We start from the raw sequence: 19,720 nt of genomic DNA, 5'->3' as shown, positions 1-19,720 counted from the left end.
CCCCAGGCAAATCCTGACTATGGCTAAAGCAAGAGTGGCCTTCTCTTTATTACAAGACACATGATCAACTGCAGAAGGCCAAGGCCTCCCTTAACCAAGTCCTAACAGTCTCTAAATGATTGGTTAAACCACCCTGCCCTCCCTGGATTTTTAGGCCCATGTGCATATACCAGTAGACACTTGCCCCAACCAAGAGAGCTTGGGGTCTGACCATACCTGGCCTCTTCACCAAAAGACACAGCAACAATGAGGCTGGAAACAGTAAGCCAAAGCCAAGACTCAATGAATCAGAATCTCTGTGATGGGAGAGACAATTTTGTTCCCATACACATGCCCTGGCCCATCACAAAGACACACACACACATGCCTTCTCAATACCCATAACAACCCACAGGCTCTCAAACCCACAGATCTGGAGACAGGTCTACAGTCAGTGGAAATGTTTACTGAAATTCCCCTTGCATGCTTTTCTGTGCCCAATCAGACACTAAAAGAAAAGGCCTCAGCCAAGTGGGTGGCAGGAAAGCAGAGAAAGCTCTCGCTGGGCTGTCCTGTGGTGGGACCGACCTGCGGGCCTATGTGTGGAACCCGGGGCAGTAGACAGGCTGGCTGGGAGGTGATCCCTGGAGAATTGCTGGGATTATACAAACGCTGAGCTCGTGGAAGGCTAATATCCACTCACCCATGATTTCACAGCAGTTGGGCCTCAGCTCTTAACCATAATAATATGGTAGCCTCGAGCTGGGAAAAGGCTCTCAGCAAGACCCAGATCTGAGACTTCAGCTCTTCATCCAGGGAGTAAATGAAATGGGGCGCTTCAGGGCAAGAATAAGCACATCCATGCCCCTGCTGGACTAGACCACAGGTCAGAAGCCCTAGATTACCTTCAGAGAGAACTGAGCAGACAGCACAGTCCAACAGGGATTCTGGATGTAAAGGGAACAGAGAATGGAGTTTTTAAACCCCAGCTCCACAGAAGCCATAGTAGGATGTCCTCCTCCTTCCCTGGATCTGAGACCCTGAGATCTTTCTTCAGGAAAACATTTTAGAAAATAAAGGGCTTAAAGGAACTTGACCATTTGTATGAAGGATTATAATCCCATTTAAAGTGCTTCTGAACCCGTAATTCCATGTCGGAATATCTAGCCTGGAGAAAAGATTCTAAATGTGGAAGCAAGCAGGCACAGAATTGACACCAGGGAGAAAGTGGGAATTATCTAAATGCCTTGTAGCAGAGGAACAGCTAAGCTCCTTACAGTAGAGTCGCATGCTCACCGACTAGGAGAATGCAGACAGTGGAGATTATGAGGCTATGAGAGAACATGGGAAGATGCTGATGACACAGAATTGAAGAAAAATGCAGGACACAAAAGGATAAACACAAACAGCATGAGCTCAATTGTGGCTTAATTTTAAGGCAAAGCATCTCAGACCTCTGCACAACAGGCTGGCTTCCAGCAACCTCAGCATTTCCAAGCGAGCCCACGGAGACTATGACCTTGCCTGGAGACCCCAGGGCCCGGGCTCGGGTTTGATTTGGGGCGTGTGGACATTACCAGGGTGGCAGCAGTGGTGGCGGCGGCGGCAGCAGTCACAGCAGGAGTTAGGCCGGCACTCCTCTCTTTCTCTCTCTCTTTCTCTCTCTCTAGGAGGTGGAGGGCACAGAAGAGGAGGTAGGTGGAGAGTAAGAAGCAGATCACAGAGAGGAGCTCCTCCTTCAGCTTGCTTTGCTACAAACAGGATTAACAAGTAAAAGCAAAAGGGCCCCACTAGAACAAAAAAAAAAAAAAGAGAGAGACAAGGATGTATGCAAGGGAGAGAGGTAAGGAAGAGAGGCAATGTCAAGGCTATGAAGAAAGGATGGGGGTGGCATTCTGACCCCTCTTGTTCCAGGGCAAAGGCAAATTCCTAAGAAGCTGTCACTCCCCGTCATGACATCACAGGGGCGCAGGGAAAATGACGTTTCCCAGAACAATGTCCAGGGAGGCAATTCACGAGTCTGAGTACCTGTAAGTGCTCTGCCACACTCCCCAGGAGAATGGACCAAGCCACAGATGAGGAGAGAGGAAAACACACAGCAAAGGAAATGACCAGTCACTGGGACAGCACACGAGCTCTGGTGGGACACAGACACTCCCAGTCTTCCCATAATGCTCCTGGGCTCCCAGGATCCAGAAGGTTTCAGTGCTCAAGGAAGAGGGTGCTGCAGGATAGGACTGACCCTACCACTCCGGAGCCCCATTCCTGTGCACATCAATCTGGGTGCTGACAGCTTCAGGAGAAAAATGGAAGGCAGGGATGGGTGGCGGGGAGGGGATGGTGAATAGACAAATCAACACAGAAACCAAACCAGCAGGGGCCATAGGCCTGGGCTGTTGTCCTTCTCCACAATGGGAGGGACCCCTGAGTCTGATTCAGTCTAACTCATCTTGGCCTCATGTAGGAACCAGCTACTTGACCCAGTGACAGAGGTAAGTTGCTGAGGTGTGGTTACTCTCACTCATTACTCTCACTCATAGAGGGTATAACAGGCTACCTCCAAAGTTGGCCATACTTGGCTCCAGACAAGCAGCCTGGAACTACCTCACAACAGTGCACAGACAAAAAGGAAGAGGTAAAAAAAATTCCAAAGCCTAAGAGAACCCTCAGGCAGGGCCCTGCTGCACCCTGAGGCTTTCAGACCAACATTTACCTGTCAGACATGACAACTGGGCAAGCCTCCCACGGGGGCTTGAGGCTGTTACTCCAAAGCTGCTACTCACCTCTCACAACCCACTGGGACTCAAGATGGTGTTGCCAGATGGATATGGAGCTGTTTCCCAGTGAGGGGAATGACCGTGTTCAGGACTGAAGGTGGCAAAGCAAGGCATTCCTTAGGCCTCAGGTCATCGCTGTACAAATCCCAGCTCCACCACCCAGCCATCATGGGTCCCCAAGCAAGCTGCTTACCTCCGTAAGCTTTCTCTCAGCGGAAACAATGAGTACCCCTCTGCCTTACTGGGGGGCTGGTAGGGTCAAAATTCAAAGTGAGACCATGAAAAAGGTTCAGTCCAAAGGACCATAAAAGTCTATGACCATCAACAACCATAGGGCTAAAGTAGGTTCTCTGCCCTTTTCCTGAAAAGCAAGGTTACCCTGAGGCAATGTCCCAAGCAGCCTGCCCTGGTCAGGAAGGAGGAAGCCTTGGAGGGAGGCCTGGGGAGGGGCTGTGCAGGTTGGTTCCCAAGGCTCATGACCTGCCCTGACTGGGAAAGGAGGCTTCACTTCCAAGAGGAACAGACCTCACCAGAGACCCAGGAGCAAGGGGTCCTGAGGATGGGTGTTCAGTAATGGGCAGGAGTCCCAGGGAGCAGCTGCTAGCTCCAAACCCTAACTGAGCACTGGACTGTGCGTGGAGCTATGGGGTCAGGGAGGCAGAGGGAAATCAGACTTAATGGGCCTGGGGTCTAGAGGCTGCAGGCCAGGGAGAGCATGCACACATGGAATCCCTCCTCACCCCTCACTAGAAAGCACTGAGTGGCCTGGGAACAGTGGGGAGGAGAAGCTGGCTCCATTCCAAGGCCTCACAGAGCTAACTAAGATGGGGGTGGGGGTTAAATAGTGGCTAGAAAAAGGAAGGACAGGCACACAGGGCAGAGGGAGCCGTATAAGCAAAGGCACAAGGAGGGGAACACAGTGAAGACAGGGAGTCCAGAGTCTGTGGTGTCAAGTGTGTCTAAAGGAGGGCTGCGGAGGAAGTAGCTAGAGGTAGGTCATGGGGGGACTTAGATGGTCTCAGATGCCAGGCTTGGCACTTTGGACCCTTGGCTGTAGGCAGTGGGGACACAGGGAAGGGCTTAAAGGGTAACATGGTCAGAACTAGAAAGATCTTAGACAGCTGAGTAAGATCAGAAGCACCAGAGGATACACAGAATCAGACATACCAGTCCGGCCCCTGACTCAGGACAAAGGGCTGCACGGTTATGACAAACCTACCTGACCAGCTGGGCCTCCATTCCTCACCTGTTTGGTAATTTTTATGCTGGTTAACTTCACAAACATCCTCTATTTTATATATATGGCTTTTACTACCAGGTGGTAACCTGCCTTTCTTTCACGTAGGTGGTTTTATAGTTTCCTTTCCTCGTTTCAAGTATGAGGAGTTACAGCACCCCTCCCCCATCTGCTATGACATCTTGGCGTCCACCTCTGCGCCAAAGCCCTGGGGTTGGACCGCAGGTGGGACATCGGTGCCACCAAGCAGTACCCTTGGCTCCAAGAGGGCAGACAGGTCAGAACCCTAATGGGAGGCTTGAACACTGGGGGGTCAGGGCAGGAGAAGAGGTGGAGACCAGAGAACGGACAGCAATTTCAGCTGGTAAAGGCTTCCCTGCTCCCCTCCACCCCACTTACTGTGAGATGCAAATTGTTATGGTAATTGGAGGGGCCTAAACCAAAAGGGAGTGGTTAATATGGACACTGGTAGGGGCCACAGAAGCCCATGGATCCTCACCTCTGTGTGTGGACCTTGAAACACAACCCTACTTGGCAACCCTACTCAGAAGAAGCTACTGGGTTTGACATGGTCCCTAAGTCCCCTGAGATTCTGTTTTCTGTGACTACCCACTATCCTCTAACCCCATGGAGCCCATACAAATGGGAGGGAGGGTCTTGAGGCTAGTACTCAGTAGAGGTGAAGCAGGAGGCAGGGAGAGCAGTAAAGAGTTCATCACTAGAGCACTGGGCAAGGAAACAGAAGAAAGGAGGTAAGAGGGGAGAAGGAACGCAAATCATAGCAATAACAGTATTTACTGAGGGTTTGCCCTGTACCAGGTGCTTTACAGGCCCCACGTGCAAATACCAAAGCCTCTCCCTCCTGCCAACGAGGAAACAGAGGTCTGAAGAATTTGAGCCTATGGTCACAGCGTGGGGAAGTGGCAGAGCTGGAACCCAGGCAATCCAAGCCTGATGCTCACCCCCAGCCCTTCTACCCAGCTGGGAGAAAGACTGAGGAAGGGACCAGATGGCCCAAAGGACAGAGTGAGTGCAGGTGCAGTGAGAGGGCACTAGGTGACAGGGACTGGGTTGGAGCCGCAGCCTTCCTGTCATGTATGTGACCTCCTACTGCTCCTTTCCCCTCTCTGAGCCTCGTTTCCTCAGGGGTACAAGAGAGTAGATGTTTTCATACTACCTGGACTCGGGGGACCAGGCAGATCCCAGGAAAGACTGAAGGGGAAGTGGAGAGGTGTAGGGTTCAGGACGGGAACACTGTTACCAGTTCACGTAGAATAGCTGCCACGGTGACCTGCTGTTGCTGGGGGGACTGCATAGCATTTCCATGGGGCAGGAGGTTCTGTTCTCCAAAACATGTTTGAAAACCTTTGGGATGGATGTCTCAGAGGCCCCTCCTACTTCAAGCATTCTTTCTCTCTCATCTTAAATGGGGCTGGCAGGGTGTCTGAGGCAGGGAGATGATGGGAGGCTTGAATGCCGATTTACAGGAAGGTTAAAGCCAGATGCTACCAACTCCCTTTCTTCCTCTTCTTTATATAACAGCAAAAGAGAAGAGAGGAAATTCCTAATTTATAGGTGGGGCATGCTCCAAATGTTTCCTCTTCTGCGTCTTTTCAAGGATTAGGTTTCCTCTCACCACTTTATTACATGCACTTTACGGATATCATACAGATAATTTTCTTTACTGGAAAGGCAGAGCAAACTTTAAGTTTCTTCATGAATCTGTTATCCGGAAGTCAGATCATACTTTCCCAAAGAAATCATCAGGGTAGAGTTGGAGCAGAATAAATAAGATTAGCTGGGGGAGAGAGAGATAAGGAGGAAAAGATTTTCCTGAGGTGGAAAGTTAACCTTTATAGAAAAGAAGGAAAAAATGGAGAAGCAAAAAGGACATGGAAGGGGCTGGTGAGATAATGATACTGAAAAGACTAGAAGGGAAAGATGTAAATATGTTTGGAAAGCTAAAAATAAAATATTTCCAACGTTAAACTGCAAGTGGGAAGAGACGGGGGCGTGGTGGTCTCAGTTCCTAGGGAAGTAAAGAGGTAGGTGGGTGGGGGGATAGGGTTGAGGGGAAGGAGGGAGGTATTGGTTTAGGCCTGCTTTCCCCAAAGTATAATTCAAAGAACATTCACTGCTTGAGACGGTTCTTGGAAAACAGATCTCCAGCCAGCCAAGCTCAGAAAACACAGGGTGCTGAGTTGGAGGCTGTAATATATACCAGCATACTAAAGGTTCTGCAGGAAGGAGGCCTGCTTCCCGTTGTTCCGTCCAGCATTTCTCAAACACACATGGCCTCAGAGCTCCATTGTAGAAAGTGCACCTTGGAAGAAGCCCCGTCTTATGCAGTGGCCGGTGTGAGCCAGCACGGTGGTGCCACCGGCCAAGCTGGCTTGCTTGGTTGTTCTGCCAGCTTGGACTGGGGCAGGCAGGAGCATCTAGCTGGTATAACATTTTCAGAAACCTGCTGTGTAAAACCTGGGAAACATCTATACAAATTCTTTCATAGGAATTTAGGAACATGGCTAAATTTCACTGGTCCAATATTTGTCTTGACTTTATAATTGAATGAAGTCTCCCATTCTCCTAAAATACAACCTATCTCTACTTTAGCATCCTTCCCTCCAGTCTTCCTTGACCTGGGTCACCTAAATTAAAAAACTCAGCATTACCACGAATTCTTTTACCCTCCTTACTCAAGTATTTATTTTAATCTAATTTATATGCTATCTAGCCCACAATTATCTATCTTGTGTGCAGGCAGATTGGGGGGGGAGGCCATCAAATGCTTTGTGTAGTAAGCCCTGACAACACTGTTGTTTATAGTTTGTCTCTCATCTACCGGTATAGTAACTGTCGAAGAGAGGAAGGCAATGCAGCTGGCATGGCTTATTTCTGGTTATCCCTACTGACTCCTGGCAATGATGGCTTCCTCTTCTAGGCACTCACTGCCATTGCTTTAATAATGTTTCTGAATCTTGCCACGATCAACATGTGTTCATTGGCATCAGACAAATGTTCCTTGATGACAGGGGTTTTCTAGAACAAATACTGGTTGGGTTGAAGTGGGTTGGATTTTATAGGGCATTTACCTATTCTCTCTCACATTCTCAAATATTCTTCTAAGATGATCCACAACTGTCTGGCTGTCTTGCCTACAGATTTTCTCAGGGCCTTGGTCTATGGCCCATTTGGTCAGGGGACTTAAAGAGCCTTGAGGGGTTTGCCTGCCACCTACTCCCCCACCTTGAACTTCAGTTCCCTTTTAGCAGGGCTGTTCTGCTCTTCCCTACCTGACAGACTCAGCTCCTACACCTGGCCCTATCACCTCTGCCGCTTTCCTATCCCTGTGGTCAACTTTATCTCTGGGAATATGCATAACTTCTTTCTGCATTAAAGCCCCTGTTCACTGGCTCCAGCTGAGATGCCCAGGTGTCACTCCGGGCCTTAGAATGTAGTCCGATACCCTGGTTCTTCCAGGTCACTCACTGCTCTTGCCTTCCTCTGAGTTTCCAAAGCATTTGGCAGCCACCACCCAATCACAAACTATTTGGGACTGTTAACAAATTATTCCCTAGAAGGGCCCCACTTGCCACTGTGGGGAAGGAAGCTTCTAGACAGATAGTATCGGGTGGGACCTTACTTCTTTAGAATCTCTCTACAGCACAATGTCATGGCAGTGCTCGGAAATGGTCGATGGACACACTGCTATTTCCAACTTCCCTCTGGTCCCAGGAAGGCAAACAAAAACCTTTACTTTGATGGAAGCTGTCAACTACCAACACTTTTACTACCTCAAGCAGCTCCAGAATTTATCTTGAAATGGACAGTGAGTCTTTTAGAATGGGTATACTATCCTCTTCAGATGAATTTCAATGAACTTTAGTATACAGACAGGGTAAATGTGTTATTCCACCTAGTAAGTTATAAAAATTATGAATTTAGGTATTTATAATAAACTCAAAACACCAAAGCTACACTTCTAGAAAAATAATAGTGCTTCTCAAACAAACTGGAAATCAGCAGTTAATTTTTAAAAACTACATTCTAGATCAATCTGATTCTCCAGGTCATGCTGATAAAAAGGCTAACATGTCTTCCACATTAGTTTCCTAAGCATGGCTAAGCTCAACACACACAAATCAGACATGCAGTGAGCAGCTTTCTTTTCTCAGACCGAGCCCAGTGCACATGATGCTCAGTGGCCTAAAAATTCGATTTCCCCAGACACTTTGCTGGGGGCTGGCATTCAGGCCTGATCTAAGGGTGCTATCTCTAATAGGTGTCCCAGAAGATACGCTAGACTGGATAATTTCAAAGCGGCCTAGAACTCTGACATTTAAATGGGTGTTTTTAGGGCGCCTGGGTGGCTCAGTGGATTAAGCCGCTGCCTTCGGCTCAGGTCATGATCTCAGGGTCCTGGGATCAAGCCTCGCATCGGGCTCTCTACTCTGCAGGGAGCCTGCTTCCTCCTCTCTCTCTGCCTGCCTCTCTGCCTACCTGTGATCTCTCTCTGTCAAATAAATAAATAAAATCTTTAAAAAATAAATAAATAAATAAATAAATGGGTGTTTTTCTCTTTTTTTTTTTTTTTTAAAGGAAAATACACAACTACCCAAGGATGGGAAATAATCAATGCCCTACTTTGGGAGAATGAAGATTGTTGTGTTTCTCTCAATTTTGCTGGAAGTGCACTTGCAGCAAAAAGAAAACAAAATACCCCAGCAAGCAAATATCCTTGCTGAAAGAGCAGACAGCGATAAGCAAGTTGTATGGTATCTGGTTTATCTGCATTGCCTAAGGAGGGTGAGGCTGGCGGGGTTATAAAATGTCACACGTCTGGTATCGGATTCTTTCTCTCACCCCTCATTACTCACATACTCCCTCCCTCACTCCATCTTCCCAGACCTCACCTGGTTGATAACATAGATGCCGTAGTCTAACTGCTGGCGCTGTAGGATTGGGTGCAAGTAATACAGCCAGTACTTGAGGTGTTCCTGCCGGTTACGGAATGGAATAACGATGGCCACCTTGTGGGGAGAGATGCAGTTCTTGGGGGTATAGCGGCCGCCCACCTTCACCTCTGGGTTCTGTTTCTCCACAAGCTTCAGGTCCACGGGCATGTTAAACTCGATCACCATGGGGCCGACTACAGAGGTAGAAGGAAGGAGAAGTTAGCAGGCTACAGTGTTCCCCCAGGCCACAGCCTCAGGAGACATATCCTCCTGGGAGGCAGTGTGGCTACAAAAAAGGCACTTATGTCCAGCACGAGGATGACCAACCATCCCAGGAAACCCCTTAGGCCCAGGCAAAGCTGGACAGCTGGTCACCCTATGAAGCACTTATCTACCCAGGACCCACTCCCCTGAGATTCTAGGTTTCTCAGCTCTAACTGGAAAGGGAGTGGCTGCTGCTCAGACTTCCTAAAAGGTTTTTTTAAGGATCAGAAAATGGATGTGGAAGCACTTTCTCAGAAATCCCGAGGTGGAGACCTAACTTTGCCACCTCCCAGCTGTGTGGCCTTGCACAAATGATGTCCATCAACTCTCTGAACCTAGTCAGGAAAAGGTGTGTCTGTGTATGTCTGTCAGGGAGGATGGTGTTGTGGAAATCAGCCTCAAATTGGAAGGTAGCAAAGAGCAGTATGAGGAACCCATGTCTCAGGAAGACACCTGATGCACAGATTTTAAAAAATTCCAGGGGTAGGGACTGGAGGAACTGAGACCCAGAGCAGATTACGGGATGATGAGAAACAGCTGAAAAGAACAAAGAAGGATGCTTAGTAGTACGTATTGGTGGTAGAATAACAAAGGAGATGAGGAAGGGAGAGAAAGTTAGAGAGGACCACCAAGTTTCTATCCTGGAAGAATATGGTTCCAGATGAGAGAAGTAAATTAGTAAGAGAACTCTTGACTTAGAAGAAAAATTGATGATGTGGATGGTGGACTCTGAGGTAGTGATAGGGTAGTAGTAGTGGAAGAGGCCAAGGTCAATACCCAGATACAGACATGGAAATCCTTGTTTCGTAAGGTGGAGCTAGGAGAGGACTCCACTCCTCAGCTGGGGACTGACCCTCATGTGGCATGCACAGTGGAGGGCAGGGAAAAGGAATACAGGCCCAGGAATACACAGGAAACTGGGGACAGAGTTAATACTCAAACCCAGGGCACCTAGGTGATTAGGTGTCTGCCTTTGGCTCAGGTTATGATTCTGGGGTCCTGGGGCTGAGCCGTGAGTATCCCTGCTCAGCAGGGAGACTGCTTCCTCTCCCTCTGCCTCATGTCTCCCCCTACGTTCGTGTCCTCTCTCTCAAATAAAAAAATAAAATCTAAAAATACAAAAAACAAAAAACAAAAAAACTCAAAATCAGAGCCTCAGTGTTCCCTATAGGCCAGACTTTCTCCAACCAGGTTCCAAGAAACAATAATTCCAGTAAGATGCTCAATGGAAAAACATGTCACCTGGTCAAATAAGCATACTCAATCTTAAGGCACAGCAAAGGCTCTGAGAAGTTACGCAGTCAAGAAACCCCCTTCACTTTATATAACCCACCATTTCCCAAACTTATTTGGCCATAGAACCCCTCGACCAGGGAACACATTTTGATAACTGTTACTCTAGTGTAACGAGCTTGACCTGTGAGGCCAACTAACCATGAGAACAAAGGCAACTACAGAATAGAGGTGGGAATGCTGACCACACACTGGGAGCAAGCACACCTGAAACATGCTGGTGAGACCCAAGGCCCACCACACATCACTCCTTTGTTCATCAGTAACATGTGACGCTCCAAGCACCCCTTGTGCCCAGAAATCACTCACCCTCTTCAAATGAGCCCCAGAAAAGGAAGTTGTGATTCTTGCTCCTCTTGCTTGTCAACAGGTGCAGACTCCCCATTTCCTCCTCCTCAGCATCCCCTGGTACTTCTTACACCCTCCCTCCCTCCAATGCTAACTCAGTTCCATCATCAGTGGACCCATTTCCACCCATTTATTTTCTTCTGGGATGCAGATTTGATCGTATCACTTTCCTGCTTATGAAAACAAAACAAAACAAAACAAAACAAACAAAAAATTCTCATGGCTCACAGGCCATGCAGTCTTTGACAAGGAAGGCTAAACCGCTCAGTTTGGCAACAAGGCCCTTCAGTCAGCTCTACTTCCATCCCCATTCCAATAAAACATGCCTATGTCCATACTCTCCTTGCCAGAAATGCCCTTCCTTCTTTCTTCTAACAACAGACTTTTGCATTTAAAGACAGACAGGAACCTTAAAATTAATAATAAGCCCCAGTCTGCCTTCATCCTTTTGCTCCCTTAATTACCAGAGCTCAGAAAGCAGACACCCTGGCGCAGGGGCACAGAGGCCTCATAGATCAATCCCTCACACAACTGACCCAGTTCCAACTCCTCAGGATGCCCTCGGGTGAGTAGGTACTATGCTCCAGGACTAAGTAAGAGGTCACCTGAACCAGTTTTTCTCAAACTCATCCATCAGAATCATGTGAGGCAATTCGTAAAAAATATGAAATCTCGGGATGCTCCACTGGGGAATGACTTGGCCAATTTGCAGACGGAGGTAAATCACAAGGAACCCAGGTGACTGGACAATGGGGGAGCTGAACCTCTCATCTTCATGAGCTTTGGGGCTTTCATGGAGGTAGCCCTTCCCATAAGGTCCATTGGGCCTGGGCTGCTCGACCCCAGCAAAGCTTCTGGGAGGCCCTGCAGCCCAGTGCACTTGTGAAAAACATGAAAAGAAGATCGTCACTGGGCTCTTCTCACTTCAGAGGGCCCCACAACATCTGCAAACCCTCCCAACTCCCTGTAACCCACCCTACCTCTAGTTCTGAAGATGCTGCTAAACATAACTCCGTTTTCGGGAACCCAAGAGGCATCTGGACTCTCACCCTACTGATTGCTCATACCTTCTGAAACCAACCCAGAAGACAGGAATTCACAATTGGTCTGCCCAACCTCCTGAGAGCAGACACCTGTGGACTGGAAAGCATCTTAGTTTTGCCTATTGGGGGGTTCCAAAATGGCAGTCCTGAGGTAGAGTTTCCTGGGTAGGAGAAAGGCTGCCTGGGCCCTGGTTGAGCTCCACTAGTGACTTGCTGGATGGTCTTTGGGCAAGTGCTACCCACTCTCAGGATACTGGTTTTCCATCTGGAGATTGCAGGGACTGGAATCCAAACAGCACCAAATGAACTCTTATTCAACACCCCACCCCATCATCACCTATAGCCAAACGTGCCTCTTCTCCAGAGTTTCCTTGGCACCTGACACCATAGTCCATCAACTCTGGGAGCTGACAACCTAGGTGGTCCATCTTCTACTCTCCCACCCCTTCCTGCCCAGTACTTCCTGGGCACCTGTGTGAGACTGTGTGCCCAGTGGAAGAGGGGAGTGACAGACAGCAATTCCTGACCTCAAGGAGCTCCCTGATGAGGGTGTGGCAGAACCTAAGTGAAAACTACCCTGATTTAACGCTGTCTAAGAGAATCACTCCTCTAAAGGCTTCCTGCAGGGCTTTATTACTGAACAGACTCTTCTCAGATTCCTGGTCCTCTCTGGGCCCTTCTCACAAGCCCCATCATGTCTGAGACACACCAAGAGCACCGCAATCCCCAGTCCTGCTCTCTGTGGCAATCCGTGCCCCACCTGCTTTCTCTGATGCGGCCACAGACCTGAAAGTCCTGGGGCTCCCGCCTGAGCTGGGTCAGCCCTCAGCAGCCAGCAGGAGCTGCAAACCTGGAGCTAAATGCTTCCTGGGTCCAGTGCCAGTCAGGCGGCCTCCCCAAGGGCCCTGCACACCCTGCCATGCTGCAGAGGCCGCCCTCCACGGCCTGCTTGGCACTGTCCCAACAAGAAAATCCAGAGAGCTCAGGCTCCAGGAAGGCAGTGGCCAGCTCTGCCCAGAACCACAGCAAACTGCTATCAGATCTCAGAGTCACTGCCAGGGGCCTCCGAGAGAAGCAAGGGGAGGAGGCTGAGGGCTTCATGACAGTCCTCACACTGAGCCAAGGCTCCCTTGCTGTGCGGCGCATGGCGTGTGCTACCATGGGCCCTAGGCCCCGCTGGGCTGGCTTGTGTGTTTTCTTGGCTCTGGGAGCTGGAAGCAGGGTTACGTAAGCAGCTGAGCAGATGTGAGCCTGTCCCCGGCTCCCCCAGCTAAAGCCCCGCCACGTGGGCCTCTCGGCTGGGAGTCCAGGTCACGGCCTTGCGTGTAAGGCCCTCAATCACTTCAATGTGTGAGCTCGACTCAGACAAATTCCACTGCTCCCTTGCCCGGCACAGCAAACCCAAACACACACATGCCCCTCCACCAAAGGCCGGCTCATCTAGAGCCAGGCCAACAAGGACTCCTCGTCTCACTTTCATGCTGGCTGAGCCACTAGTTCATTCTTCTGTCCTCAGCAAAACAGGCTGGAACATCTAGTCACCACTTCCCAGCCGACCGGCCAGTGGCTCAGGATATGATCTCTGACTTGATGCTGGGTTGTGACAATGTTTCACCAGCCTGCCACGAATCGGTAAAAGTAAAGACAATGCACACTATTCTTCATTAAGCTAAGTGTAACCAATGTATCAGAATGCCCTTTCTTCCAAAGTCAAGTGTTTCTCACTCTAAATGTTAAAATGTCCTTTTGTGAAATGATCATGGTGGATTTTGAGACTCAACTGATTTATTTTAATTTTAATTTGTAAAAAATCCATACTTGATAGCCAAGGATCTGGCCCTAAAGTTTCTTTGGAAAATTTCCTGGGTGACGAAACTGAAACACATGGGAACTGTGAGACTATAGGCAGTACCCAGAACTATGTGGTCCTCAAGCTGGGGTGCCAGCATGTCTTCCTTGGCCAGGCCTCAGCCCCAACAGTATGACATAGTGTCTCTTCAAGCTCTCTTCCCCTCAACCACAGAGCTCATGTGGGTAGGCCATTTTTCTCTGTACCAATCTTCTGATGGCCAGACAGGCACTGGAAGACAGGTCCTACCCAAATCCCCCAGCTTGAGGTGACAGCTGTCTGCAGTGGCCCGTGAACTCATGGTACCCCTTGTGGCCTCTCAGACTAGAACTGAGAAGTACCATCTACTGCCCAGAGTCAGGCTGCTAGGTGCCAGGGAGGCAGCAGCAGAGCTGGTTAAGAAGAGTTCTTTGCTCTTGGAGGGGAGGGAGACCAGCAAACAAGGGTGAGTATGACAGTGCTGAGAACAGTCAAAATGGCACAAAGGAAGGGGTATCCACTCTGGTGCCAGAGAAGAGAATCAAGGAAACCTTTGCACAGAAGCAGCTCCTCTCAGAGAGGACTCATCAGGCAAGAGTTGTGGCCACTTGGCTGCCATGGAGACAGAGTATACCAACAAATCTGAGTGGACAGCACACAACTATGATACAAGCAACTAAGAGGCTTTCGATACACTTCCAGGAAACTTGATGTAAGAGCAGGGGACAGAGAGCCATCAGAAGGGACTTCTCAAGTCTTATGTTAACCATTACTTATCAAATTTTAAAATCTAGCTCACCAAGGCTTTGAAAGTATTGGAAATGATTTCTTTTTTTTTTTTAAGATTTTATTTATTTATTTATTTGACAGAGAGAGATCACAAGTGGGCAGAGAGGCAGGCAGAGAGAGAGGAGGAAGCAGGCTCCCTGCCGAGCAGAGAGCCCGATGCGGGGCTCGATCCCAGGACCCTGAGATCATGACCTGAGCCGAAGGCAGCGGCTTAATCCACTGAGCCACCCAGGTGCCCCAGAAATGATTTCTTAAACCAGATGTTCGTGGTATTTTTCTTTATACCTTTGCATCTATTTTTAAAATTAAACAATAACTATTTTTTTAAAAGATTTTATTTATTTATTTGACAGACAGAGATCACAAGTAGGCAGAGAGGCAGGCAGAGAGAGAGGGGGAAACAGGCTTCCCGCTGAGCAGAGAGCCCAATGAGGGGCTCGATCCCAGGACCCCGAGATCATGACCCAAGCTGAAGGCAGAGGCTTAACCCACTGAGCCACCCAGGTGCCCCTAAACAATAACTATTTTAAATATAAACCAAGAAAGGAAGTATAACCCCCTCTTTCGTCCCATTCCCAATAAGCAAGGGTCTTCCAAAATAAAGATTTCAAAATATACAATTCAGTGACCAATTCAGTTTCCAGGAAACTTGATGTAAGAGCAGGGGACAGAGAGCCACCAGAAGGGACTTCTCAAGTCTTATGTTAACCATTACTTATCAAATTTTAAAATCTAGCTCACCAAGGCTTTGAAAGTATTGGAAATGATTTCTTTTTTTTTTTTTAAAGATTTTATTTATTTACTTGACAGACAGAGATCACAAGTAGGCAGAGAAGCAGGCAGAGAGAGGCGGGGAAGCAGGCTCCCTGCCGAGCAGAGAGCCTGATGAACACCCACTGTTCTTTCTGCCAACTTACCATCCAAGCCACTATTAGACCCTAGAGATGGAAACACTTTTTCAACAGGAAGCAGAGCACATTTGTGGTCTCAGAACCCTGCATTTGGGGGCACAGCAAAAAACAAAGTATTTGCTCAAAAAATAAAAGAGCCTGCCAGAGGAGGTCTACAGAGCACAGCCCAGGTGGCCAAGAGGAAGCTGGACTAATCGAGAACAGGGGCATCTGTTACTTCTCTATCTATGCTTAAAAGTGGCCCTGCCATGTGCTTGAACCACCACACTTGGTAGGTCTTCCAAAATATCACCTGAAAGTGACCTGGCTACCAATGACCCATCCACGTCATTGAAACTGCCCTTTCTTGCACTCTGCTCTCTCCCCCATTAAATCTTCAAACAAAGGCCAAGTACTCTTTTTAATTTTATTTTTAAAGTTATTTGTTTTAGTAATCTCTTCACCCAGCATGGGGCTCACGACCCTGGTCGCATGCTCTTCTGACTGAGCCTGCCAGGCGCCTCAAGGCCAAGTCCTCTTATTTACTACTGCACTGGCTTTCAAAATGCTGGTGAGGTTTCCTTCTACTGCAGAGGTTCAGACTGTGGAGTGCAAGAGCAATCATTTGGGAAAGCACACGAAACTGCAGATTCCTGGCTTTTACTCCCCAGAGCGCCCCATTTGGTAATTCTGGGATTGAGGCTCAGGACTCTGCATTTTAACAGCATTTTAGATAAATGTCTTTTTATATAGTCCCTGGACTATACTTTGAGAATGGTCGTTTACAGGTTCACTCACTAAGCTCCACCTCCCTCCCACCCCCATGAAGGTCTTTAAGAGTGGGTACCAAGAAGGGTGCCCCGGTGGCTCAGCCAGTTAGGTGTCCAAGGCTTGATTTCAGCTCAGGTCATCTCAGGGTTGTAAGATTACCCTGCATTGGGCTCTGTGCTCAGTGTGGAGTCTGCTTGAGGATTCTTTCTCTCCCCCTGCCCCACTATTCAAATGTAGGTGTGTGTATGCCTGCACATGCACTCTCTTTATCTCTCTCCCACTTGCTCTCTAAAAAGATTTTTTTTAATAAAAAAATAAAAATAAAAATAAAAGTGTACCAAGAAAAACAATCTATACTCAGGAACTACTGTACATTTCTGCTCTCTGACAGCACTTAGAATGTGCTTCACTTTTGGCTTTTGCAAAGGGACAGATGTAATAACTATGTTGGGCCACAAGGCGTGAATATCTACATTTTAACTCTTCCCCAGTCTTTACCTTTCTTTTTTTTTTTTTTAAGATTTTTATTTATTTATTTGTCAGAGAGAGAGAGAGAGAGAGAGCGAGTGCGAGCACAGGCAGACAGAGTGGCAGGCAGAGACAGAGAGAGAGAGAGAAGCAGGTTCCCTGCCGAGCACGGAGCCCGATGTGGGACTCGATCCCAGGACGCTGGGATCATGACCTGAGCCGAAGGCAGCCGCCTAACCAACTGAGCCACCCAGGCGTCCCCCCAGTCTTTAACTTTCTAAGTCACATTTTCTCTTTCTCTGATTTTATTTATATCTGTCCTTTTTACAGCACATATCCTTAAAAGCTACATCAAAAACCTTTGTGAGAGAGGTAAGGTAACAATCCTTCAAAGTTCAAACCAAATGTCCCCTCTTCAAAGCTTTCCCTAAGCCCCTGGCACGAACTGGTCCCCGCTCTGCATGCCAGAGGGAACTCCATGTAAAGTTTACAAACTTTACAAATCAACACTACAAACTTTACAAGCCCACACTAGAGCTCTTTGAGGTGAGGGGCCAGTCTATCTACCTGCTCCCTCTATTAGACTCTCCTCTCCTTGAAGGCAAGTGTTGTGTCCCATTCTTTTCTGTCCTTGGGACAGTTTCTCGTAGAGCAGGCCCACAAATGTATCTTGACCCACACAGCACTTGTTCAACTGTGGGTTAAGAACCAGAACTAACAGGGCGGGGAACCATACGGCGTTTCATGTTTGAGAATCTAGATTGTTGTCCTAATTATACATCTATTACCAAGGCAGCCAAGCTCAAAAACACTCTCCTTCCTAGGCTCTAAATAAGCCTTTTTTTTTTTTTAAGATATTATTTATTTATCGGGGGGGGGGGGCACAAGCAGGGGAGCAGAGTCAGAGGGAGAAGCAGGCTCCCCACTGAGCAGGGAGCTGGATTCGGACTCGATCCCAGGCCCCTGGGACCATGACCTGAGCTAAAAGCAGACGCTTAACCAACTAAGCCATCCAGGTGCCCCTAAATATGCCTTTTTGTGTTCAGGTATAGCAACTAATTTGTGATCTAGAGACACAGCCCCCACCCTCAACTTTAAAATGAGTTTCCTCCGGGTTCTAGGCCTTATAATTTGAGACTTTGTGGCAGTAGACAGCCTAACCTAATGAAAACACTGCATTTTCTCATCTAAACCTCACACAGCCACATGAAACAGGCTCTTCACCAAATACCATTTATTCCTTGAGAGAATAACTCTAAAACTCAGTCTGATGTGGGTCATGAAGTCACCAGAAAAAGCCTTGAGTGGTCAGTCACTCAGTCCAGGATTCTGTCACCAAGAGTACCAAGGCCTAAAGCTAAGGTAACAAAGCCAAAGTCAGATTCCACCACCTTGAAGGATCCGGATCTACCTCAAACCAGAACCCTGAAGAGTTCTGGCAGATCAGGGCTGGAGGGACCTTAAGAATTATGTTTCAGGGGTGCCTGCTTGGCTCAGATGGTACAGCATGCAACTTCTGATCTCAGAGTTGAGAGTTCAAGCCCCACATAAAGCTTTAAAAAGTAAAATAAAATAGGTCACCTGGGTGGCTCCATCAGTTAAATGGCTGCCTTTGGCTCAGGTTATGATTCCAGGGTCCTAGGATCGAGTCCCACATCGGGCTCCCTGCTCAGCAGGGAGTTTGCTTCTCCCTCTCTCCCTCCGCCACTCCCGCTGCTTGTGCTCCTTCCCTCTTTCCCTCTGCCAAATAAATAAATAGATCTTTTCTAAAAAATAAAATAAAAGAGAGGAAAAACAAATAAAAAGGTAGAAAAAAATTTTTTAAAGGATTATATTTCAGCCCCAGGGCCGTGCATGAGGGAAAATGAAGGACAGAGGAATTGAGGCTTTCTCAGGACACTCCAGGATTGGCAAAAAAAAAAAAAAAAAGGCCATCCTTAAGGGAATGTCAAAAATTTCAGGTAAAGGCCCTAGTTAAAAAGGTAAATGTCCATAAAAGGCTAAGCTGTGGAGACAAAAGTGGCTGCCTGGAGTCAGGGTTTAGAAAGGACATTAAGGGCACCTGGGTGGTTCAGTCATTAAGAGTCTGCCTTTGGCTCAGATTATGATCCTAGGGTTCTGGAATCAAGACCCACATCGGGCTCCCTGCTTAGTAGGAAGCCTGCTTCTCCCTCTCCCTCTCCCCCTGTTCTGTTCCCTCTCTTGCTGTCTCTCTCTCTGTTAAATAAATAAAACCTTAAAAATAAATATAAAAAATAAATAAAAAGGTAAATGTCCACGAAAGGCTAAGCTGTAGAGACAAAAGTGGTTGCCTGGAGCCAGGGTTTAGAAAGGAGATTAAGGTGGCTCAGGTAGATTGACTGTGGATCAGGCCATGATCTCAGGGTCCTGGGATCAAGCCCCGCATCTGGTTCCCTGCTCAGCAAAGAGACTGCTTCTCCCCCTCCCTCTGCCTGCCGTTCCCCCTGCTTATGCCCTCTCTCTCTCTAACAGATAGATACAATCTTAAAAAAAAAAAAAAGTCATACTTATCTTCCCTTCATTAACTCATTAGGGTTCTGCTGTTCATGGATGTATCTACACAGTGGACAGCAAGTCACCGCACACACGTCCCTCTGCTCTCTCTCTCTGCTGTGCCCACCAACACTGTTTCAGAACCCTTCTTAATCTAGGGTTCCAGGGAACCACCAACTGATTCAAGGTGGCATAAAAGTGAATCTTACTTGACTTGATTGATCTAAACCCTTCTCAAGCACATTTCTATACCATACATGGCCATGGTTGTGGAATTCAATGGGGCAGGAAAAGCAAGGAAAGAGCACTGGGAAACCTCAAGGAGGCCCCAGAACTGGGGGTGTGATGGTACACTTGTGTCCTGGTGTGACCCAAGGAGAAAGTTTCTATTCACAGTGAAACCACAGAGATTGAAGGCCCTGAGGTCAAGAACTGTGCTGGGGACCACAGACTTTTAAAGTCCAGTAAACAGGCTTCCCAGTGTTGTCCTCCAGGGAAAATCCATCCCAGGAGGAATTTCTGTTTCGTTTGGTCCTGGCCCGAAGGCAGATTTTCTCCTCACTC

At 48.0% G+C, this 19,720-nt stretch overlaps 1 protein-coding gene across 1 annotated transcript in view; it reads right to left on the bottom strand.

Moving 5' to 3' along the window:
- Positions 1 to 19,720, bottom strand: part of B4GALT1 (beta-1,4-galactosyltransferase 1) — a 52,643-nt gene that overhangs the window by 12,103 nt on the left and 20,820 nt on the right. The window contains exon 2 of the mRNA XM_046022614.1: positions 8,907 to 9,142. Coding sequence (XP_045878570.1) covers positions 8,907 to 9,142 — 236 coding nt within the window. The remainder of the gene's footprint in view (positions 1 to 8,906; positions 9,143 to 19,720) is intronic.

The sequence above is a fragment of the Meles meles genome, chromosome 11 (genome assembly GCF_922984935.1).
Source record: "Meles meles chromosome 11, mMelMel3.1 paternal haplotype, whole genome shotgun sequence".
NCBI lineage: Eukaryota > Metazoa > Chordata > Mammalia > Carnivora > Mustelidae > Meles > Meles meles.
This window is presented reverse-complemented; position numbering and strand designations above follow the sequence as displayed.